The 21,944-nt window shown below is 54.2% G+C and overlaps 1 protein-coding gene across 1 annotated transcript in view; it reads right to left on the bottom strand.

Moving 5' to 3' along the window:
• Positions 1 to 536: 536 nt before the first annotated feature.
• The window catches only part of pcnt (pericentrin), a 29,661-nt gene continuing 8,253 nt past the window's right edge, over positions 537 to 21,944 (bottom strand). The window contains exons 12-60 of the mRNA XM_067243317.1: positions 21,678 to 21,933; positions 21,220 to 21,296; positions 20,879 to 21,110; positions 20,608 to 20,708; positions 20,378 to 20,489; positions 20,046 to 20,172; positions 19,812 to 19,931; positions 19,648 to 19,726; positions 19,342 to 19,446; positions 19,048 to 19,159; positions 18,906 to 18,946; positions 18,630 to 18,764; positions 18,267 to 18,489; positions 17,999 to 18,149; positions 17,370 to 17,823; positions 17,009 to 17,206; positions 16,832 to 16,903; positions 16,599 to 16,703; positions 16,320 to 16,472; positions 15,157 to 15,303; positions 14,309 to 14,469; positions 13,733 to 13,932; positions 13,391 to 13,575; positions 12,959 to 13,121; positions 12,463 to 12,756; positions 11,577 to 11,809; positions 11,311 to 11,430; positions 10,891 to 10,911; positions 10,253 to 10,489; positions 9,801 to 9,974; positions 9,437 to 9,589; positions 9,128 to 9,313; positions 7,775 to 8,758; positions 6,975 to 7,145; positions 6,675 to 6,852; positions 6,217 to 6,554; positions 6,021 to 6,123; positions 5,754 to 5,926; positions 5,397 to 5,657; positions 5,099 to 5,238; positions 4,832 to 4,961; positions 3,909 to 4,712; positions 3,432 to 3,671; positions 3,038 to 3,256; positions 2,681 to 2,907; positions 2,521 to 2,603; positions 2,275 to 2,419; positions 1,923 to 2,050; positions 537 to 982 (exon numbers count right to left, since the gene is read on the bottom strand). Of these exons, the coding sequence (XP_067099418.1) occupies positions 939 to 982; positions 1,923 to 2,050; positions 2,275 to 2,419; positions 2,521 to 2,603; positions 2,681 to 2,907; positions 3,038 to 3,256; positions 3,432 to 3,671; positions 3,909 to 4,712; positions 4,832 to 4,961; positions 5,099 to 5,238; positions 5,397 to 5,657; positions 5,754 to 5,926; positions 6,021 to 6,123; positions 6,217 to 6,554; positions 6,675 to 6,852; positions 6,975 to 7,145; positions 7,775 to 8,758; positions 9,128 to 9,313; positions 9,437 to 9,589; positions 9,801 to 9,974; positions 10,253 to 10,489; positions 10,891 to 10,911; positions 11,311 to 11,430; positions 11,577 to 11,809; positions 12,463 to 12,756; positions 12,959 to 13,121; positions 13,391 to 13,575; positions 13,733 to 13,932; positions 14,309 to 14,469; positions 15,157 to 15,303; positions 16,320 to 16,472; positions 16,599 to 16,703; positions 16,832 to 16,903; positions 17,009 to 17,206; positions 17,370 to 17,823; positions 17,999 to 18,149; positions 18,267 to 18,489; positions 18,630 to 18,764; positions 18,906 to 18,946; positions 19,048 to 19,159; positions 19,342 to 19,446; positions 19,648 to 19,726; positions 19,812 to 19,931; positions 20,046 to 20,172; positions 20,378 to 20,489; positions 20,608 to 20,708; positions 20,879 to 21,110; positions 21,220 to 21,296; positions 21,678 to 21,933 (9,495 nt within the window). The 3' untranslated portion in view covers positions 537 to 938. The remainder of the gene's footprint in view (positions 983 to 1,922; positions 2,051 to 2,274; positions 2,420 to 2,520; positions 2,604 to 2,680; positions 2,908 to 3,037; positions 3,257 to 3,431; positions 3,672 to 3,908; positions 4,713 to 4,831; positions 4,962 to 5,098; positions 5,239 to 5,396; positions 5,658 to 5,753; positions 5,927 to 6,020; positions 6,124 to 6,216; positions 6,555 to 6,674; positions 6,853 to 6,974; positions 7,146 to 7,774; positions 8,759 to 9,127; positions 9,314 to 9,436; positions 9,590 to 9,800; positions 9,975 to 10,252; positions 10,490 to 10,890; positions 10,912 to 11,310; positions 11,431 to 11,576; positions 11,810 to 12,462; positions 12,757 to 12,958; positions 13,122 to 13,390; positions 13,576 to 13,732; positions 13,933 to 14,308; positions 14,470 to 15,156; positions 15,304 to 16,319; positions 16,473 to 16,598; positions 16,704 to 16,831; positions 16,904 to 17,008; positions 17,207 to 17,369; positions 17,824 to 17,998; positions 18,150 to 18,266; positions 18,490 to 18,629; positions 18,765 to 18,905; positions 18,947 to 19,047; positions 19,160 to 19,341; positions 19,447 to 19,647; positions 19,727 to 19,811; positions 19,932 to 20,045; positions 20,173 to 20,377; positions 20,490 to 20,607; positions 20,709 to 20,878; positions 21,111 to 21,219; positions 21,297 to 21,677; positions 21,934 to 21,944) is intronic.

Below are 21,944 nucleotides of genomic sequence, written 5' to 3'. Positions count from 1 at the left end.
GTATTCTTGTGATGTATACAAGCAATAAACAACTATCTACAATAAAAAGTAGGTATAGCCACTGGAGTTTTTCTTCTATTCTAACCCTAACCCTATTTGTGCCACTTCTCAAAACAGTTTCTGTCCAAAACGGCACAGAGAGCCACATCACAGGCCTTGCACTTCCATGGAACACAAACTATACTACTGACAATAAAATACTTGTATACTTGTATATTATACTTGCAATGGCTATTTGTCATGAGACTGAATGTTTAAGTACTCGTGTGCATCCTGAAGAACCGGGTTAGCACAAGCACAGGTTTTTTTCCGTTCCTTTTTATCACAAAAGACGACAAAGTTATTATAATAAATGCAACGCGCTCATAAAAGAGCGCATATCATTAAACAATGTAGTTGCAGCATTAACGTTTCATCTTGTAAAACTGCTTGGAGAAAGCATTTATTTCCCTTCAAAACTTGGGGGACTCTGACTAGGGCCCTATGGCAACCTATGCTACCTTCAAGTAAATAACAACACTTTGATAATCAGACAAAATATTTATTGACTTTTTTTGATAGAAATGCCAGTATTATAAAATGTTAAAAAAAGACTACCATTGTGCGTGAACACCGTGACTAATATTGATGTTGGAATTCCAGTGCAAATACTTTACACATTCATACATATTGATAAACAGTATAAAACATGAGTAGAAAAACAGTTAATACCATCTTTAAAAAACAACAACATTCATCTTGTGAGGATCCTTAGGAGTCATCTTTGCAGCTTTGGCGGACCATAGAAAAATCAGCATATAAAACATAGAAAATAATTTATTTAAAAAAACAACACCATTATAATCAAACAAAACATTTACCATGAACAATTCTCTTGTTTATTGATGAACACAGTTGGATATGATCCAGGGCCACTTTCAGGATATTGAGACATTTGTTCAGTGGTCAGACTTCTTAGGGTTGGAATGGAGAGTCGCAGAATCTTAAAGGAGACAGACAATAATAATATTACAACCAGTTCAGAGAACAAGCACACCTTTCCATACCTGCTCATCCTACACACATCCCCATCCTCAGTCAGTTCTAACAGTATCGGACAAACACCCCAGGAGTTAAACAATCTCCTAACCACTTCCATCAAAGTCAACTGATGAATACAGAAAGGATGCTTCCCCCAGTGACTGAAAACACAAGCCTTTGTGGTTCCTCTGGGCTGGATAGGTAGAGTGAGTGGGTGTGTTCCACTCCCACTCACCTCGGCCGTTCAGGTAGAGGGGGGACAGGCAGCTCAGGTACAGCCAAGTCCTATTCTCTTGCAGCCACCGCTGCCGATAGCCAATCATATCAGGGGAGCAGGTGGCCTGACCATGCCTCCTCCTGTCCCCACTGGGAGGCAAGGATAAATAATCCTTGCTAACTGGGTTGGGAGATATTGTGAATGAATACAGTTACCCATGAATATGCAATAGCAATTCTCCACTCATGTTTGAAGGGTGCCCATCTCTAAGGTTGGCTTTCAAATCATCATGATTTGGCCCATGAGCCTCCCTCCAAACGAACCAACACAGTCTTGTGTAATCAGTCACGATCAGTCTAAGGCTACAGGCCCGAATAACTTGAGTAGTCATTGATTATAATTCAGTAGGGCTGCATTCATTTCTGTCACTTCATGATCACTGAAGAGTGTCCTGATTACACAGGCATTGTCTCCATCAGTGCCCTCTTCACCCTGGGGATTGTGGGTAGTGACTGTGTTTGGCCCCAACTAATTCAATAACCCTCCTCATCCTTTATCCAGTGATATGTGACATAGATTCTTCATACTCCTCCACCAATGGTGCATTCTTGCAGATGGTGTAGCCTCAATCACACACCCCGGATGACTCACCCCCAACCCCCTTCGGCTTCCCTCCCTCCCTCACCTGGGTGTCCTCCCCCCAGCCGTTGCTGGACCTTCTCTAGGTGGTTGATATACTCAGTCAGTGACCGCTCGGCATCCTGGGATGTCCCTACAGAGCGCTCGGAGACCACGGTGGAGTTGGAGTATCCCCTTAGGAGCAAAGTACGAACACAATTAAACGGTCGCAATCTTTTTCTTCTTTTATAGTTTTACCTTAATTTACACAAGTTATTCCCAGAAGAGACCTGTTCAAGAGATCACATATTTACACAAATAAGTAGTACATCAAGAATTACAAGACAGCTGTCCTAAATGGAATTCAATTCTTCCATGATGTTTCCAAATGGAGATGGATAAACGCAAGCATGCTGTACCTGTTGTGTAGACGGAAGGGCGATTTCATTGGTGGAACTAGAGTTGAGACCACACCCATATGGGTGGGGCTACCATCTCTCGTGGGCGGGGAAGAGTTGTGTATGGCTCCAGGATGTTGCTGTCTCAAAACCTCTGTCCTGGATCCTGTCAGAAAGACACACAGCCAGTTATATTGAGCCAAAGGCTTTTTAATGAAACACTTAGCGGGGCCATTTTCTCTTTGAGCCAAAAAGGCAAAAGCTGACCTTGTGCGTGTCCGTTGACAGTGCTAGATGTGGTTACGCTCCTCCTGATAGCTTTCTGCCACTTCCTGGTCAAGAACCTCAGTCTGAAAGAGAGAGATATGCTGGGGTTACCTAACTGAATTCACAACAACTGCTGGTACGCACGCACGCACACACACACCTTGAAATGGCGACAACTGCTCGTACAGCAGCTCTGAAGCGTGTGAGGGGTCTGCGTTGGCCAGATAGCGGGGGTGAGGGGTGCGCCCCCATGCGGGCGATCAGACACAGCGTGGCCTGTTCACAGTCCTGGAAGCCCCCCAGCAGCAGCAGCAGGTAGCGCTTCTGGTACACCAGAGACTTCCGGAAACTCTCTGCCCTCAGGTAGCGTTCGTACAGGCGCTGCACCTGCGCGCAGGAGGGAAACACAGGGCCTATCATGAAGAGACAACCTCAACAGTAGTTAGAGTAGCAGAAGAACAGAGAGAACATTAAAACCATGGTAACCAAGTGCTGTGCGTGTGTGTGGACGCATTACTTTGCTGTTGTTGATATCAGCAGCCACGGCGGGTCTGTTCCGGGTTTCCGCAGTGACCTTGGCGAGCTCGCTCTCTGAGCGGCGGAGCTGTCGCTCCAGGCCCCCCAGGGTCTGTTTGAGAGCCGCTCTCTCCCCGCTCAGCTCCGCCACGCGACCCGACAGCTCCGAGTTCTCCTTCAGCAGCTTCTCCACCAACGCCGAGGAAGACGACAACGACGACTGGAGGGAGAGAAGGAGCGAGAAAAAGAAGAGAGATTGTTGCATTATCCCCCTCCAGTCCGACCAAAAAACCAAGAACCTCCTTAAAACCGCATTCCCCACAACTGTCATCCTAGCGATGCCAAACATTCAACCAAATCCTATCTACCCCAGACTTCCTAACGCCCGTGTGTACCTGGTGGTTGAGCAGAGGGGTGCCAGCCTGGGCGGGGCCAGCCAGGGCAGGGCCAGCCAGGGCGGGGCCAGCCAGGGCACCGCCGTGTGGTCGCGGGGCTCCTGCGGGGAGGGTGGCGAGGGAGCCGGCGGCCAGTCTCTGGGAGGCCATCTCTCTCTCCTCCCTCTCCAGCTCAGCCAGAGTCTGCTGCAGCTCCCGCATGCGCTGCTGGTCCTGCTGCCTCAGCAGTGCCAACTCACTCTGGACACGGGGGGGGGGGAGAGACAGTGGACCGCGTCACGCGCCAAACAGGCAGTTTACGGAGCTATTTTAAGGTATCGGAGGTATTCTGGACGCCCTTTTACCTCAACTATATCAACACTGGAGGGGAAATCGGCAAGCCCTTTAACAACACAAGCTTTTAGAGATCATCTTAGCTATCAATGAAGGGGGTAGAGGCCGGTTTGAATGCGTGTTCTGGCAGAATAGACGTCTCACCAGTTTGTCGCTGGTCCTCTGGTGTCGCCGCTCTCTCTCCGCCTGCTCCTGCCTCTCCTTCCGCCTCTCCCTCTCCCTCTGCTCCTCCCTCTCTCGCTCCTTCTCCCTCAGCTGCTGCAGCCTCTCCTTCAGCTCTCGGAGCTCCGCCCCTTGGCAGGCGGCGCGCTCGCGCTCCGCCTCTAGGGCGCCGCCCGCCTCCTGCTTCTGCTCCTTCAGGGCGGCTGTGGCGACGCGGAGGCGGGCCGTGGCCTCCTGTTCTCTCAGAGACTCCTCCCTCCTCCTCCGGTCCTCCTCCTCGCCCTTCCTGCGGCACTGCAGCAGCTCCGCCCTCAGCCTGTCCGTCATTGCGGCGAGCTCCTCCCCTTGCCGCCTCTCCTGCTCCAGCTGGGAGCGCATGTCAGAGATGAACTTCCTGTCTCGGGTGGCGTCGGCTTCCTGCCGGCGAGCGATCTCTTCGAGTTGCCGGCAGCAACGCTCCCGCTCCTCGTCCAGCTTCCTGTGGGCGTCGGCAATCTGAGAACGGGTGTCGACTAAGCTCGACTCCATCTCTCGGACCAGATTCTCCTGTCGGGCCCTGTCCTGTGATTGGGCCTCCAGTTGACGGGTGGAACGCTGCCGCTCCTCCTCCAGGTCCTTGTGGGCGTCGGCTAACCGTTTGTCGAGCTGCGATTGGAGTAGGAGGCCTCGGGAGTGCTCGATCTGAAGCTCTCGTCTGAGGTTGCTGACGGTCACCTTCTCCTGCTCCAGTTGACTACTGAGGGACATGACCTCTGACCCTTGCTGCTCCAGAGAAACACACAGTGCCTGGGGGGACAGACTGCATCGGTCATGGCCCGTCTTACACAAACACATCGATGTAGTGTATGTGTGTGTGTGCATGCGTGTATGTGTGTAAGAGAGTAACAAAGTGTGTGTGTATATACCTGTTGTCTCTCCTCTTCCTCCGTCCCCCGGCGGAGTGTGTGTGCTCTCTCCTGCTCCAGTTCCAGCTGGACATCTTGGACCCGGCTCTGTTCCTTCCTCAGAGCCTCCTCGCACTCCCCCACAGCCAGCCTGGGGAGCACACACACACACATCATCACACACACGACTACACACAGAGTTACTCTACACACGGAGGTACACACACTCCAGACAGACCGTCGCTGGCATGCTCATGGGTGTTTGGGGTGGAGAGAGAGAGAGAGGACCTGAGCTGATGAATCTGGTTGTGTAGCTCCTGCAGTGTGTTGTGGGCGGAGTTCAGCTGTTCCCGGCTGTGCTCTAGCTCCTCCCTCAGCTGGGTCTCAACCTGTCCGCCAGGCCACGCCCCGTCTCCTCTGCCGTCAGGCTGGAACACACGCACAGTGTTTGAGTGCCTTTGTGGGATGCCTCCGTTTTTAGTTCATCCGACATTAACACAGAGACTGAACCGCCTAGCTAGCAGTACAATGTTGGTGCCACGATATGGCTACTGTTAAACGCAGTAGACAGCAGAACAGGACTGACCTGTGGCTCCCTCTGTGCCATGCGGCAGAGAAGTTCCCTGAGCGCAATCACCGTTTCCTGAAGTGCCCTCTTTTCCTGTTGCCAGCCCAGGGGAGGGACCGAGGCCTGGTCCAATGGGAGGCCTTTACCCTCTGAAGGACAGAAGGTCTGGTCCAGTAGGGTTTTGGTGTCCGAGAGGCGGGGCTGGGACGAGGAAGCGGCCGGGCGCTGCGACAGAGCAAGGACCCTGCAGCTCTCCTGGTACACCCTCTTCAGCAGGCCCTGGAGGGGAGCATGGTTCACGTCGGCTGCTCAGAATACCACTGTGCGTGGCTGCCTGTCTCTGTCTCTAGCCCGTGTGCGTCAGAGTGCGCCTACCTGCAGCTCAGGAGACAGCAGCTCGTCGCTGTAGCTCATGCTGCCCGCAGCGCTGTCCGTGTTGGCGGCGGGGTTCATGCCCCGACAGCGCAGGTACTCGATGAACTGGGCGTCCAGTCGCTCCGTCTGCTCCAGCTCCACCCTCAGTCTCAGCCCCAGCTCGGAGCTCACGTCTGTTTGGAGAAGCGGGGGGGGGGAGGGGGTTTACTTAACACGTCAGGAAACGTTGCATTCCAAAACCTCAGCCGCCCGCACGGACACACGTACTGCTGCCATATCCGTCGCTGGCCCACTCGGGGGCGGACAGGGAGGAGGTGGAGCCCAGAGGAGAGGAAGGAGCCGTCAGGTCCAGGTTCTCCAACTCGTTCACCTGAGGGAGAGACAGGGCCACATATTGAACCGTCCCCAAAGGTTGAAAGAGTCAACTGACAGCAACAAGGGAGGTTGAAACGGGTAAAGTTACTTTATCAGCATCTAGCGAGTCCAGCATGGAGAAGTTATCGGAGGCCGAGACCGAGCCTGGAGAGTGGGTACTGCGCGTGGTCGGTTCCGGGGTGATGGTCCTGGACCGAGATGGGTCTGGCCTGCCCCTGGTGGAGGCCTTGTTCGGGTGGGGCTCCAGCCCCGTGCAGTTCAGGGCACTTAGCTCAGAGAGATGGGAACCCTGGAGAAGCGAGGTGTGAAACCCCCCTCTAATCTTGTCCTCGGAGCACTCCAGTCTTCGGAGAACCTCCGGGGAGCTCAGCGAAGCTTCGTCCCGTGACCCACACACGACCTCCTCAAACCCAGGACGAGAAAGATCTGGAGGAGACAAAACAACAACAAAAAACACTTGTCATCAAAATCCATCTATATCAGTAAAGCAAGTCTGTTCATAACTTGTCCCAATGTCCCAGTTTGCGTGTGACGGCACACGTTTACCTTTCTGTGAGTATGACTGGCCGTGAGGGGGCGTGGCCTGCTGCCTGAGCTGGAGCAGCTCTCTCTGCTGATAGGCCAGCTCCTCCTCCTGCACCGCCAGGTCCTCCTGGAGGCCCCGCAGCTCCACCTTCAGACGCTGGTTGTAGGTCTCGAGGTCGGCGAGGGCGCGGTCTTTGGTCTGAGTGACGGGCAAAGCGGAAGCTAATCAACCTTTGACGGAGCTTGTCTTACGGCGTCGGCACAGGATAGTGACGCGTAAGAAGGTGTTTCTATGTAAGGAGACAGAAGGATAGGACGTACCTGGCCTTCCTCCTTCAGTTTCTCGGCTCTCTCAGTACTGCAGCTTAGCCCCTCCTTCACGGCGGCTAACTCCGCCCTCAGGGCCTGATGCTCCGCCCCCAGCCGGGCAAGCTCCGCCTCCCTCTGTCGGAGCGCAGTGTCTGCCTTGGCGAGGGTGGCCTCAGCGTGAGTCTGGAACAGACACCACGAGGATCAGCATCACAAATGACAGATTCAAAAACATAGATACAACAACTAACTATTCTATCATGAATACACGTTTTGACGTTTCTAATGAGAGCCATCTGTGTTGCAGACGGCAGCTGTCATTTCGAATTGTTGTTTTCTGACTTCATAAATGAGTTGAGAAGAATGTAAAGCAGGCAAAACAGAACTCCGTGCTGTAACCCCTCTCCAACCACAACTATTCCTTACCTCAGCTCACCAGCACTCTGCTCTACGTGGCACAGTGAAGGACATTTAAAACCAACTTGTTTGTTTATGTTTTTCGCAATTCAGCTCAAATGAGAAACCTCCTCCTTGCTTCCTCTTTGCAATGTCACTTCCTCTGTGAGCAAAATGATGTCGTTTGTGGGCAACGGCCGAGATATTCTCAGCATCCCTCCCCCTTTCTTCCCTTTACTGCCCTCTTTTTCTCTCATACCCTCATAAGTCGGGCTCCTCCCACCCCTCTGTGTTCTAACTATATCCAGCTGTGGTAGGGTGATGATCTCACCGCCTCTCTCTAAGGCAGAGTAATGCTAGCTTACTGGGCTGAACAGCATTCCTCTACAGGGTTTTAGGCCATTCTTTCCACTCACCAGCACTTCCTTCTGAGACTCCTCCTGATTGGCTCCTCTCTCCTCCAACTGGAGACTCAGTTCCTGGACGCGGGCTTGAAGCGAGGTCACATCCTGTCTGAAGCGTTCCCTTTCCTCCCGCAGCTGCCCTTCCCTCCTCCTCAGAGTCTCTCGCTCCGCGAGGAGCTCGGCCTTGCCCGTCTCCATGGCGACCACCTCCGCCCTCCCCTCGGCGACGAGCTTCTCCGTGGCGACGACCTCTGCCCTCGCCTCCTGGACCTGTCTCTCGAGAGTGCGTGCGCTCTCCCTGAGCGACTCGGCTTCTCTCTCCCTCTCCCCATCCCTCTCTTTCAGACTCGCCACCTCCTTCTCCTTCTCCTCCTCTGCCCTCTGAAGTTCCAGGACCAGGGAGTTGAGCTGAGCTCTCTCCCTCTGGAGGACACTCACCACCTCCTCCTCCCCCTCCCTTCTCCTGGACTTCTCCTCTTCCAGCTCGGCCTCCTTCAGAGACAGCAGGCGGGCAACCTCCTCCGCCCTCTCCCTCTCCTCCCTCAGCCTCTTCCCCATCTCCGCCCCGTGCCCCCGGTACTCCTCCTCCTGGGTGTGCAGCAGCCTCTCCATCGCCTCCTTCTCCCCCGCCAGCGCCTCCACCTGGCCCTGGAGGGCCTCGGTGCGCGAGCGGAGGGAGCGAGAGGAGGAGGCGTGGAGGAGCCGCAGCTCCTGCTTCAGGCTGTGGCCTTCCCCTCTCCTCGGCGCCCCTCGGAGCGGGGGGTGAGGGGGCTCGGGGCTGGGGGACGGCGAGGGCGAGGGGTTCACGCTGTCCCCGTCCTGGGAGTCGCTGACCTCGTGCAGGGTGGGGCCTGACGCGTTGAGCTCGGCCTGCAGCGTGCTGATGACCTCATGGAGTCGCTCCTCCTCTTCCTGCTTGTCCTGGCGCAGCCTGATGAGGTCACAGTGCAGGTGCTCCACCTGAGAGTGCAGGTCCTCCAGATCAGCCTCTGTGGTCTGGACAGAAGGGGGCAAGGAAAGAGTCACAATATTGGTTATTGCTCCAACTGCAATAACACTAGCCACAAAAGTACAATAGTGTGTATATGTGTGTGTGTGTGTGCTAGGATCAATATGTGAAGGATGAGAGATCAAACTATGACATTACCCATGAGTGAATTTGCTCATGGACACCAACATGGGTCCAGCTTTGGCTCGCTAAATGCATTACTGTGGATGGCAAGATGAGCTCAATTTGGCCCCTAAATGGATGTGTGTGTTGAGTCAGTACTACTGACCGTGTGGGTCCTGGATGTGTGTGTACTGAGTCAGTACTACTGACCGTGTGGGTCCTGGATGTGTGTGTACTGAGTCAGTACTACTGACCGTGTGGGTCCTGGAGTTCTCCACCTCCTGCTCCAGGCGCTGGAGCTCCTGATTGAGGTGGTCAATCTCCTGGTTCTTCTCCTGCAGGAGAGCAGAGGGGAGGCTCTCTTCCTCCCCCTCCTCCTCCCCCCTCTCCCTCTCCTCCTCCCTCTCTTCCTGGCGAAGAGCGAGACTGGACATGTTCTCCTAGAAACAGAAGGACCCGTTAATGTCACTGGGAGGTTTTTTTAGGATTTGAAGTGTGTCCATTTCAACACAGCAATACATGTGGGTTTGGACACACACACACACACACACACACACACAAACCTTCAGAGCAGCAATCTGATCCTGTAGCTGGCTGACATGATCTGCATTCTGATTGGTTAACACCTCCAGCTGTAGCGTAAGGTGTTTTAACTCTGCCTCTTTGATGGTCAAGTCTCTCTGGACCTGCTCCACTTGGCCAATCAGGTTCTCCACCTGGAGCGAATCACAAAACACCACTCATGGAGTTCAGGAAAACGGATATATAGTCCGTTTTAGTGACGGAGTGCACTTACACACTCTGACCAGACGGGGGCACAAAATTCCTGACAATATCCCATTAACCAGCTTCAAAACCACACGTGTCAGGTCACAGGTTGTCGGGCCAATGACCTGAACCAGAAAAGCTTTTCAAACAAACACACACCTGCCGTTCTCGGTCCTGGAGGTCCTGCTGGGTCGTGTCCAGCATGTCTCGCAGCTGCTGGGTGGGGTCTGGCTGGTTGTCATGGTAACGGTGTCTGGTCTCGTCCAGTTTGGACTGCAGGGCCGAGATCTGGAGCCTGTTGGACAGCTGCTGTTGCTCCAGAGCCTGTTTGTCCTGAGACACACACAGAGACGCACAGTTAGGGGTGAGGGCTTCTCCTGGTAAGCGGCCAGTTAATCAAAACGTTCGTGTGTGTCTTGTGCACAACCACAGAGGCCCCTGAGACGAAAAACTATTCGGGAGATGTGAGAGAGAAAACAGTGAACAGCAGCACTCACGTGCGCTTAATTAACCAAGGAAAAACTCTTCCGGGGAGCCTTGCTGGGCTGTTGTCCCTGTTGCTGGAGGCCTGGGAAGGCTCTGAATCTCTGAGGATATCAGTGTGTGTGTACCTGTGTAAGCTCCAGCTCTCTCTGCTTGGCTCGGTGCAGCTCTTGCTCCAGCTGGCTGAGAGCTCGGTTGCTCTCCGCGCTGCTTAGCAACGCCTGCTCCAGCTCTCTGATTCGCCCAGCCAGCTTGTCAATCTCCTCGTTGCGCTCAACGACGTCGCGCTGGGCTTGCTGATTGACCGCCAGCAGAGAGGCGTGGTCTTCCGTTTTGTCCCTCACGAGAGCCTGGAGACTCTCCACCTGAGCAGACACACAGGGAGGCCATCTTGGATCCGAAGACACCAGTTGCTTTGGGAGAGTTCTTGTATTGAGGTATGTGACTAGGTAATGAAGCCATTCCGGATCTGCAGCCAACTACAACTACTAAAGCCAAGCAACATAACACAAGCTCAAAGTTCAGGGTAAAAAGACCAGGGTAGGAATCAGTGGTAAGAATGGATAAAGGGTAGAAAAAGAGGTAGAAAGGAGGTTAGAGAACTTTCTGTCGATTACAACAGATGTTCTAATCGGCACAAAGTTCTCCAGATGAGTTTAGAAGTGTTATCAGTTGCACGATGATAATGTTAAACGCACACACATGCGGAGGGGGGGGGGGGGGGCTATGGGAAAGGTAGTAACTGGACTACAGTAATATTCCATACCTGCAGAACCAAGTCCTCAATCTACAGCATTCCGTTCAGAGCAAGAACAAACGACAAACACACAGCAAAACGTCAGCAAGTCCATAAAAGCACTGTGCCCGTGCTCCAGTTGTGCACGGACTCTCTGTAAAAGCCGTCGCCTATTCTTCCACAGCATCAACACAAGTCGTCAACAAAACAAACGTTTCAGGGCCGAATGCACACGAGGAAAACACAAAAAACATGCGAGCAGTAGCACCTTTCCAATGCAGATACACAAAACTATTCTTTTCACACACAAAAAAAACAACTATCTCACGTTAGGAAGGTATCATTCGTCAGTTCCCTGTATTATGTGTGTGTGTTTCCAGCTAGGGTGTGGAGCGTCTACACGCAGCCCCATGAGGAGCTGGTGTGTAAGTCCAGCCTGGCGAGGCTCACCCTCTGGCCCTTGTCGTCCCCAGCAGAGTGTCCTCTGGCCGTGTGTCTGAGCTGGGACTCCAGACGGCCGATCTCCTGCTGGAACTCGTCTCTCTCGTGCTCACGCTCCACCGCTTGCTCCTGAACACACACACACACACACACACACACACGACAGGGAAATATGAGAAGTGCTGGTTTTGATCGTGCTTGTGTGCACACATGCATGGCTGTGTTGCACTTGCGTGTATGTGGAAGTGTGCGTGGATGATGGGGCGGACACTCACATCGATAAACTGCCGGTTGTGCTTGAGCTGCTTCTCCAGGGCCTGGACGCGCTGGTTGAGGTCCTCGCTCTGGGCCCTGTGGTGCAGCTCCGTCTCCAGGCCCTTGGTCTCCTGTTCCTCCAGCTCGGCCTCCAGGGCCCGGAGGCGGAGGGACAGGCAGCCGTGGTCCTTCTCAGCCTGCCGCTGCACGTCCAGCCTCTCCTGGGCCAGCCGCTGGGCCTCCGCCAGGAGACCTGCCAACGGGGGGGGGGGTTTAAAGCTTTAAACACATGTCATAGAGAGGTCATGTAGTCACACCCACACCACAGGAGAATGAGAGACCGTCCGCAAAAGTAACACTTTTAGCAGATCCTTCTGGAGTATCTAATCCACACACAAGCCACTGTAGAATGAGATACTGTATGTTGAATACCACTTTTAGCACATCCTTATGGAGTATCCAATGTGCACACACACACACACACACCACCTGGAACAGCGTTCGCTGGTGGTCACACAGCAAACCCAGGCATAGCAGCAGCACTGCAGTTGCACACTCTCCCACATGCCACAGCCTCGATGCTGGGAGGGTCAGGACCAGACGGCCTCAAAACTGCACTGCAAAAGCAACGCCCTTGCGCGCACACACACACACACGCGTGACCCACAAACCTGTGCCACCCTCTATCTGTCGACAGCAGCCTAGGGAAAGAGCACACACCTGAGCACAGGCATTACACGACACATTTAGATCAGCAGGCCCGAGGACACATAGTATCACACACACACGCACACACAGGATGGGGTCCAGACAGATTCGGACCCCCCAAGGTGCACAGCTTGAGATGCATCCACACCCCTCCTCCTCCCTCTCCACCCCACCCATCCTCTCCATCCCCCCCCTCACCTCTCTCCCTCTCCCCCAGGCCGGCGCTCAGATGGTCCCTCTGGCGCAGCAGCAGGGCGTTCTCCTCTTCAAGCTCCTGGAGCTGCACCCGGAGGCTCTCCAGCTCCACGCCGAGGCCCTCCGCCCGGTGGAGCTGCACCCGGAGGCTCTCCAGCTCCACGCTGAGGCCCTCCGTCTGGTGGAGCTGCACCCGGAGGCCCTCCAGCTCCTCGGCCAGCCGCTCCTCCTGGGCCTCCTTCTGCTGCAGAGCCTCCTCCAACACGGCCTTCTCCGCCACGTAGCCCTCCAGCAGGCCTGGACACGCCGCCCGGACAGGCAGACGGAGGGGGGGGGGGAGGGGGGGAGAACGTGGAAACATCTTATTTGACACACACAGTAGAGGACACTGTTTCATTATCAACACTGCAGAAGAAGAATCGTCTTATCTGCTCCATCTGTGTGTGAGTGGCACGAGGTTCAACCAATGAAAAGTTGGGACCCCTGTGACGGCTCTTACCCTCAGCTTTGTGGAGATCCAGCTGTAATTGGCTCTTCTGTCCCGCCTCCTGGTTGAGCTGATCCAATAGGTGCGTGTGCTGCTGGAGGAGCTGGGCGGAGTCTTCTCGGCCCTGGGAGAACCTCTCCTTCAGAGAGAGGTGGACGCCGTGGGTCTGCAGGAGCTGCACGGGAGCAGAGAGGAAGCAGAGCATCTGTCAAAGCCCCAGACACACTGTGTCCTGTGGGTGTGTGATGTACATGATCATGTATTTGAGAAGGGATGTTGTTGTTGTCCCACGTCTGGTAACAGAGACCGTTCCTTGGCATGATCCGAGGTAATACTGTTAGAACACTGCACTGCTGGTCCATGGTCATCTACTGCACCTAGAATATGCACTTCCTGGATGGAGCGTCCGCTAAAAGAAGACATGGAAAGGTGTTTGTGCGTCACCTGTGTGTTGGCCTGGTTGAGCAGCTCCAGCAGCGTGTCTACGGTGTGTCGGAGTCGACCGCAGGCCCCCAGCACCGCCTCCTCTCCCTCGGGCCGGAGGTGTGTGTCCGCTAGCAGCAGGCTCTCACACACACGCTGGGACAGCTCCAGGTCATCCACTGAGACCTCCGATACAGATACACTTCCTGGGGACAAACCAAAGCAGCTATCCAATCAGCCGCCAAACCAATGCAGCTATCCAATCAGCCTCCATCCTGCCTCCAAAGGGGGTCAACCATACAACAGCAAAGACAGCCCAAATCCAACAAATATTTTTTTAAGTAATTATTTTTCCAAACATACCCATCTGCTGTACGTCTCGGCTGCCCCCAGAGGCCCTCTGATTGGTTGTCTGGTGCCCTGACTCCACCCCCTGAAGGGGATCGCCGACCCCGACACAGGCGCCGACCCGCCGTCCGATCAGCTCCTCTGTTGCCATGGTGCTGCGGACCACCTCCAGCAGGACGTTCCTCAGCTTCTCATTGGCCAGGAGCAGGTCATGCCTGGAGGGGTGGGGGGGGACGTTTCGTTTAGCCTCTTTTTCATTTCATCCAAAGCAACATACACACAGAGCATTTCGAAAGTGCGAAGAGGATGAAGGATCCTCAGGGCTCGCACCATCAGACACACTGACAGCTGACACCTCCAGGACTATCAGGCTACTCAACTCACCACACTTGGAACTCGCCCTTCGGCCATAACATTCTTAATGGGAACTACATTTGCACTACCGATTGTACAGTTCTTCCGATATATTCATATTGGATATGTGAATAGTTATATTTGAGTCCTTTTAACTCTATTTTTCTTAGCTTTTCTTTTTTGCTTAGATGGATGCTCCTCAGAGTCGTAGCCCAGTGCCCGTCCCCGGCTCCTCACCTCTCCTGCTTGGTGTTCTTCAGGTCTTCTGTGAGCATGTCCAGCAGGTTCCCTCCCTCCTGGGCCTCCCGGTCTCGCCGCTGGAGGAGGGTGTCCAGGGTCTCCATCTCCCCACGTTTCCCCTCCAGCTCCCCCTGCAGGCAGCCCACCTCCGAACGCAGCTGGGGGGGGGGGGGGGGGGGGGAGTAGAGGGAGGGAAGGAGAGGAAGGGGAAGGAGAGAAGCCAGAGGACAGGTAAATGGATGGATAAAATGAGGGGGTGAATGTTTGTCAATTAAATGCCATTATGTTAGATTGGAGATTAAATGTCCCCGGCAGAAGTGTATTTGTCCGTCACGCGCACACACACGCGCAAAGGATTAGCATAGCGATTAATGGGTACGATAATCTCTTTAGGAGATCTGTGTTGCAGTTGCAAAAGAGAAAAGTCCGACCTTATAATGGATGTAGGGCTACCTCTGCTCGTCTGACACCAGGTCAAAAGTCAGGAAGAAGAGGGATTATCCCTCTTTGATCTGCCTTTTCTGTCGTTCTCCCCCAAGTGATCAACCAAACTAGACTCCGCTTCCAGACTAGCAATTCTTAACCCCCCCCCCCCATCCTCTACACCAAGGCCTGTCTGAACTTGCCCAAAGAGCCCCATGCAAGATTTTTACTACACATCCATTGTGTGTGTGTGTATGTGTGTGTGTGTGTGTGTGTATATGGGTAGTAGACAGTCTGTGTTGTGTGTGAGTGAATGACACCCACGACACCACAGACATGGCAACTGTATGTTTAGGTGCTTGTGTGTATGCATGTGTGAAAGAAGGCGCGCGCGCGCGTGTGTGTGTGTGTGTGTGTAGTACCTGGGACACCACAGTGTCAAGCTGCTGTAGCTGGGCAGAGAGCTGGCTCATTTTCTCTGTGTAGCTGCACTCCTTCTGCTCGTACTCAGAACTGAAACCCCGCCTCTGCTCATCTAGCTCCGCCTCCTTCTGCTCCTCAAACTCCGCCTTCAGAGAAAGTTGACACACAGATGTGCATGAGGTCCCGAAAAATGTCTCGGTCAAATCCCTCTCTTTCGCGCCACCTCTCTGTCCTGACAACAAACCCCCAGCCTGGGAGGAACTAACTGACAGGAATGGGTGACTGCTAGCTTGTTCACCGCATAAGCTCAACTGATAAAGATTTCAAAAGAGTACAAAATAAAACCTTCTGCATCAGAGGATAAAAAAAGCTCAAATCCATCCCATTTAGCCACCGTTCACGTGGCTCTAATACACACGCACAGACGGTGGACGCACAAATGTGAATCACACACACAGAGACACACTCCTATATGATGAAGGGATTACGCAGGCAGCGGGCTTGTGCAAAACTCCATTTGGGACAGTGGCCAAGCATGAACTACCGCCAGGGAAGGGAGCAAACTGTTGGGGGCTTAGAGGGGAAGAGCCCTCGCTGTTAGATGGACACACACGCAACCACACAATAATCCGGAGTCATGACATAAGGACGTGTGAAAGAAGGGGGGCTCATCAGAGACACAAGTTTAATAACACACAGATGATCTAGAAAACTGCTTTTCCTTCAAATAATTATCCGGAAACTGTCCGTCCGTCCACCAACGAACACGAGTGATGAAGAGCTGCCCGTTTTTTTGGGGGGGGTCGTCTTTCCCAGCTTCACCATCCAACTTTGCACAACTCTACCTGCCTTAACTTCCTACCTTCCTCAAACCCATTTTACTCACCCCCCCCTCCCTGACTCACCCCACCAGCTCCTCCTCTCCACCCTCCCTGACTCACCCCACCAGCTCCTCCTCTCCACCCTCCCTGACTCACCCCACCAGCTCCTCCCCTGCACCCTCCCTGACTCACCCCACCAGCTCCCCCCTGCACCCTCCCTGACTCACCCCACCAGCTCCTCCTCTCCACCCTCCCTGACTCACCCCACCAGCTCCTCCTCTCCACCCTCCCTGACTCACCCCACCAGCTCCTCCTCTCCACCCTCCCCTCTTCTCACTCACTTTTAGTTGGCTGATCCGGTCTTGCAGGCACCTCTCAGATTGGACTCTGGAGAGTTCCGCCTCTTCAAGGAAGTGCAGGCGTTGCCGTGACGATTCCTCCTCGATTTCCTTGCGGCACGCCTCCAGTTCACGTGTGGACACACTCCTCACCTCCTGCATGCAAAACACACACATGGGGTTGACAAATCCCCAGAACTTCCAAACACAGGGCTGAAGACAGCGCAAGACTAAAAAGACACGTAGCCCCCAGCCCCGACACACACACACACACACACACACCTGCAGCTTGAGCTGGTGCTGGGTGTCAAGTTTCTGCTTCTCAGTGTTGAAAGTCTGAGCCAGGTCCTGTAAAGCAGCGCTATGCTGCTGCTCCAACTCCAACACCTGTGAGCACAACACACACCAATCAGAGTGGGCAAAGCACTGAGAATGAAACATCATTTCTTTTAAATAAAAATGTTATAAAACAGATGATGCATGGTCAAATGACGGCTGGAGGCATGGAGAGGTACCTGGTTCCTGAGGGCTTCCAGGGCCAGGCGGTGTGCGGTCTCCAGGGCTTCCCTCTGGGTCGCTAGCTCAGTCTGAGGAGAAGAGAAGGCTATTCAGGAAATGGTCACTTCCCTGGTTACTGTAGCTAGGTTTTTTCACTCCCTTTCAGAACTGAGCACGTTCAGTCTGCCTCTCACCTGGTGTGCGTGGCTGAGCTCGGTTGCCATGGCGCTGAACTTCTCCATGTGCACCTGGGCCAGTTCCCTCCTCAGCTCCTCTCGGCTGGACAGCTGCTCCGCCCGCTCGCGCGCCACTTCCTGTCTGAGGGCCGCCTTCCCCTGGTCCACTTCCTGTCTGCACTTGTCCTCCAGCTGCTCAATATGTTCCCTCAGGGTCTAACATTTACAGGAGGTGAGAGCAGAGTTGTGTGTGAACTGCATGGGCTAAATGCATTGAATTCCACAGGTGTGAGCCATCGTTCAAAAGAACAAGGAAATCATCAAAACGTCAAAGAACAACTAGGCTGGTTTTCCTGACCCGTCGCTACGCTCCACTCACCTGGATCTCCTTCAGGTAGGTTGCCTCCAAAGTGTCCATGTTACCCAGCATCCTCCTCTCCAGCTCGTCCCGTTCTTCCTGGTGCCTGTGATTCAGCTCTGCCTCCTGGGCCTCCAGCTGCGCCTGATTGGCCTCCTCAAGGACCGCCTCAAGGCGATCGAGCTCCGCGTTCCGCTGGGACTCGAGGCGCGTTTCCAGGGCGACGAGCTCCGCCTTGTGCTTGGAGGCCAGCTCGGTCGCCATGACAGCGATTTGCTCTTTGTGACTGGCAGACAGAGAATCCAGTTCTGCTTTGTGATTGGCTCGGAGCGTGTCTGTCTCTTGTGTGCGAGCGGCGAGTAGTTTGGTCCTCTGGAGCTCCAGGTCAGCCTGGTGTTTGTCCCTCAGCTCCCCGAGAGAGAGCTCATTCTGCTGGGCTAGACGCTTCTCCAACTGGCCCCTCTCCTCCTGGAACCTGCACAGACCCGTGTTCAAACACATGAAAACACCCAAGAACGCGATAGGAAGCATTGCAGAGTTACGGGGATTCATTACTAATGAGTAATCAGACCTAAAAATCATGAGACTAAAAGACCTCCAACCATCCCCACCCAACCTCCCAAAGAGATGTCCCCCCGTGCCGGGCTCACCTCTCCTGGGCTTGCTGTAGCCTGTCCTCCCCTTGTTCCTGGAGGAGGGCGGTGAGTTCCTTCACCTCAGCAGCCATGCAGCTCTTCGCCCTGCGCAGCTCGCTGTCATACTGGGTGTCCAGTTTCTGTCTCACTGCCACCACCAGGGGGTCTGAGAGAAGGTGGGGGAGGGGAGAAAGTTATATAGGAGGTCAAATAGGAGATAGAGAAGCCGAAAGAAGGGAAGTAAAGGGTAGAGAGAGCGTGAACTGAAGTGGCCCCGTCTTACTCGAGTCCTGGTCCAGCGAGTCCTGCAGACTCTGCAGTCGCTCCCTCGCCTCCTCCAGCTCCCTCTCCAGGCTTCTCCTCTCCTCCTCCACCTCCCGCCTCAGGGAGGAGACCTGCTCCTCCTCCCGACTCCTCTGGGCCTGCTCCTCCGTCCCGCGCTCCCTCTCCTGGCTCTGCGCCTCCTCCAATCGGACGGTCAGCTCCTCAGCGAACTCCTGCTTCAGCTGCAACAGGAGACCCATATTTGAGTGATCGGGAGCAAATGGGAGTATTTCCTGGAATACGTCTTGTGTATAAAGCAGTCTGATGACACACCCGTGTGGATGGGTTTAAAGGGCCTGTGTGTGCAAGTGTGTGTTTGCACCTGCTGCGCGTTTCTCTGCAGCTCTGCGGCGTGATGCAGCGTAAGGCTGGAGAGGCGTGTCTCCAGGGTCTGGATCAGGGTCAGTCTGGTCTGGAGCTCCTCACTGTGACGCCACATGCGCTGCTCCACCTCCACCTGGACATCGCCATCATCATCATCATCATCATCACCAACACCACCATCATCATCATCATCATCACCACCATCACCACCATCACCACTGCCGTTATCTTCACGCTTTTAGATATTGATGATGTGTTGACATCAGTCTCTTACCTCAACCTGCCTTGCTGCCTCCAGACGAATCCTTGTCAGTTCTGAAACAGAGAAGGAAGAATGACTTTGGTGACTTTTGTATCTGAAATGAATGGAGCTCTATGTGTGTTTATGTAGTGTGGGCGTGCGTGTGTGTGTGTACCTCTGACATGGCTGTCGGAGATTTTGGCTCGAAGTTGCTCCAGCTCCAAAGCGTGGCGAGTCCTCAGCTCCTGCAAGTCGCTATAGTAACGGTCGGTGAGGTCAGTGCGCACCTGCAGACAGAAGTGGCATAATAAACTTGAAAAACTGGTCAGGAAGTACAATATGTGAGTGAGTGTATGTATGTGTGTGTATGGTGGAAGGTTTGTGAAGGGTGTGTGTGTGTGTGTGAGTGGTGGAAGGATCGTAGTGTGTGTGTGTGAGAATGAGTGAGAGAGCGTAGAAGTGTAGTGACCTGCAGCATGTCCTCTCTGTTGGCCAGAGCCAAAGAGGAGCGCAGGTGAGACATCTCCTGAGTGTGTCTCTCCTCCAGCTGCCCCCGCAGCGCGTCCAGCTCCTCCTGAGAGAGACAGGAGAACAGAGGGAGAACAGAGGGAGAACAGAGGGAGAACAGAGGGAGAACAGAGGGAGAACAGAGGGAGAATGTGTGTGTGTGTGTGTGGGGGGGGGTGGGGGGGGGGTCAGAAGTGGCAGGAGAGAGAATCAATAACAATACTTTCATACACACAGCTAAGCTTGAAGGGTGTGTTTGTGTGTTTACCTTGTGTTTCTCAAGTTTGAGGGTGATCTCAGCCAGCATTTCATTCCTCTCCTCCTCGCCTTTGCCCTCCGACATGAAGCTGAACAGAGAACACACGCAGCATCAGAGCCACCCAAAGAGCCAAGAGGATGTCACTCATCATGGAAGTAGGCCCGCTAGCGTACCTAGCATCCCCAGTCTTGAGTACAGACTCCTCCAGGGCCCCCTCCACCAGCCTCAGCTGCAGCAGGGCGATCTCCTCCCTGTAGCTTTCCTCTGCAGCCCGCAGGCGTTGCTCAAAGTACCTGCATACAGAGCCATGGGTGTGTCAAAGTGTACCTTCACCTACGTGGACACAATAAGGTAGGTGTGTACGTGTGTGTGTAAGTGTGTGTACGTGTACACGTGTGTGTGCGTACCTCCTCAGGCTCTCCAGCTCCGCCTCATTCTGCTGACTAATCTCTCTCCTCTGCTCATTGAACTCCACCTTCAGTCGCTCTATGTCATCAACGCGCGACGAGCGAGCCAGTAGCTGCTCCTTCAGCTCTGTCGGGGGGAGGAGGGAAGGGCAGAGAGAGAGGCCAAGAGAGAGACAGAGGCAGAGGCAGAGACAGACAGAGACAGAGAGTAGTGGGATGAAAAGGCTTGTTTTCTATCTTGTCCTTGAGCATTTGATACCGTCAAATGACCTCTCCTCAGTGTGTGTGTGTGTGTGTGTGTGTGCGTGGGGTGTGCGTGTGTGCTCCCTCACCTCCCAGCTCCTGGCGGCTTGTCCTCATGCTGTCCAGCTGAGCCCACAACTGGGCCACCTCCTGCTCCGAGCTCTGTTTGAGAGACACCTGCTCCTCTAGCAGACGCACGGCCTGACCGGGAGAGAAGGACAAGAAAAGAGTGGGTTTATTTACTGGAAGAAAAATCCCATTTGTTGCTGAAGAATGTGTGTGTGTGTGTGTGTGGAGGGAAAGAGGGAGGGGCTCTCACTTCTTTCTGCAGGGCACTCTCTCGCTCCTCGAGCTGCTGTATGTGCTCCTCTTTATCCAGCAGGACCTTCTTATAGCTGGATACCAACTCTTCTAGAGAGCCTGGGCAGCAGGGAACACACACCCAGACAGTCAGTGTGGTCACACCAATGCAAGGGCGGACTCCTCATTTGGAAATAAGGTCTTTCATGGGCCAACTCCTTGACAAGCTTAAAAATAGCCCCGTGTTATCCTAAGTGAGGGTGGCGGGGACAGAACGGCGGGGAACTCACGGCCTGCAGTGTCCCTGTCGCTCTGGGCTTGGCTCAGCTCCTCCTCCAGCCTCTGGATCTCCTTCGCTGTGGAGGCCTGGAGCTCCTCCACCAGGGCCCTGGAAGAGGACAGATCTGCCCGGGTTTGGGTGAGGGAGGCCTGGGTATCGGTGAGGCTCTGCTGGACCTCTGACAGTCTGGTCTGGAGGTCCGCCTGATGTTTCTCTGCCTCCCGCCACTGCAGCCTCAGAGCCTGGGAACAGAGCAGGAGGAGAGAGAGAGAGGGTGAAAGTTCAAGTGAAAGACGAGTTCTAAAACGTTCTGAAGAGACTGACAGACGTCGACAGTTTTGAGAGCATTACCTTCATCTCCGTAGCGTGTTGTTCCTCAATGGACGCCTTCTCCTTGGAGACGCTCTCACACTTCTGCTCCAGCTCATCTACACACACACACACACACGCAGTCAACCTACATGCAGACATGACGATGATGTTCCAACGTGCCCTAGTTAAAGCATGTCAGGCCTGGTGACCTCTTCACCCAGCTGCTGCAGATGCATGGTTAACGTTGGCTCTGCCCCGGGGGCGCAGCACATGCTGTGTAGCAACGTACACTTCTGTTTGTTCTGCTCTGGGAGTCGAGCACAGTCACAGTGCACAAACAGCCATGGGCAGCCAAGTCAAAAGCAGATAGGGACGTTCCAATTGAAGGCCACAGTCTTTTCTCAGTATGTCTGCTCCAAGCGAAGGGATTTTTCCTCCGTATTCTTGAATCAACCGCCAGGATTCCCAATACCTTCCTCCTTATCTGTCCAGCTCACCTAGGCTCCTCTGGTACACCTCCCTCTGTCTCTCCTCCTTGTCCAGGCTCTGCTCTCTCAGCCGGTCCAGTTCAAACTGCTGGCGGGCCTGCAGGACGGCGCTCTCCTGGGCCCACTTCTCCCTGAGCGAAGCCTGGAGCTCGCTTAGAGCCGCCTCCCGCTCCCGGTGCAGGTTGGTCTGGGAGAGCTCCAGCTGGGCGGTGTGGAGGTTGGTCAGGCTCAGGCGCAAGGCCTCCACCTCTAAGGACTGGTGGGACTGCGGGAGGG

Source organism: Osmerus mordax, chromosome 9, assembly GCF_038355195.1.
Source record: "Osmerus mordax isolate fOsmMor3 chromosome 9, fOsmMor3.pri, whole genome shotgun sequence".
Taxonomy (NCBI): Eukaryota; Metazoa; Chordata; class Actinopteri; order Osmeriformes; family Osmeridae; genus Osmerus; species Osmerus mordax.
Note: the sequence above shows the minus strand (reverse complement) of the source record. Positions and strands in the feature narration are given on the sequence as shown.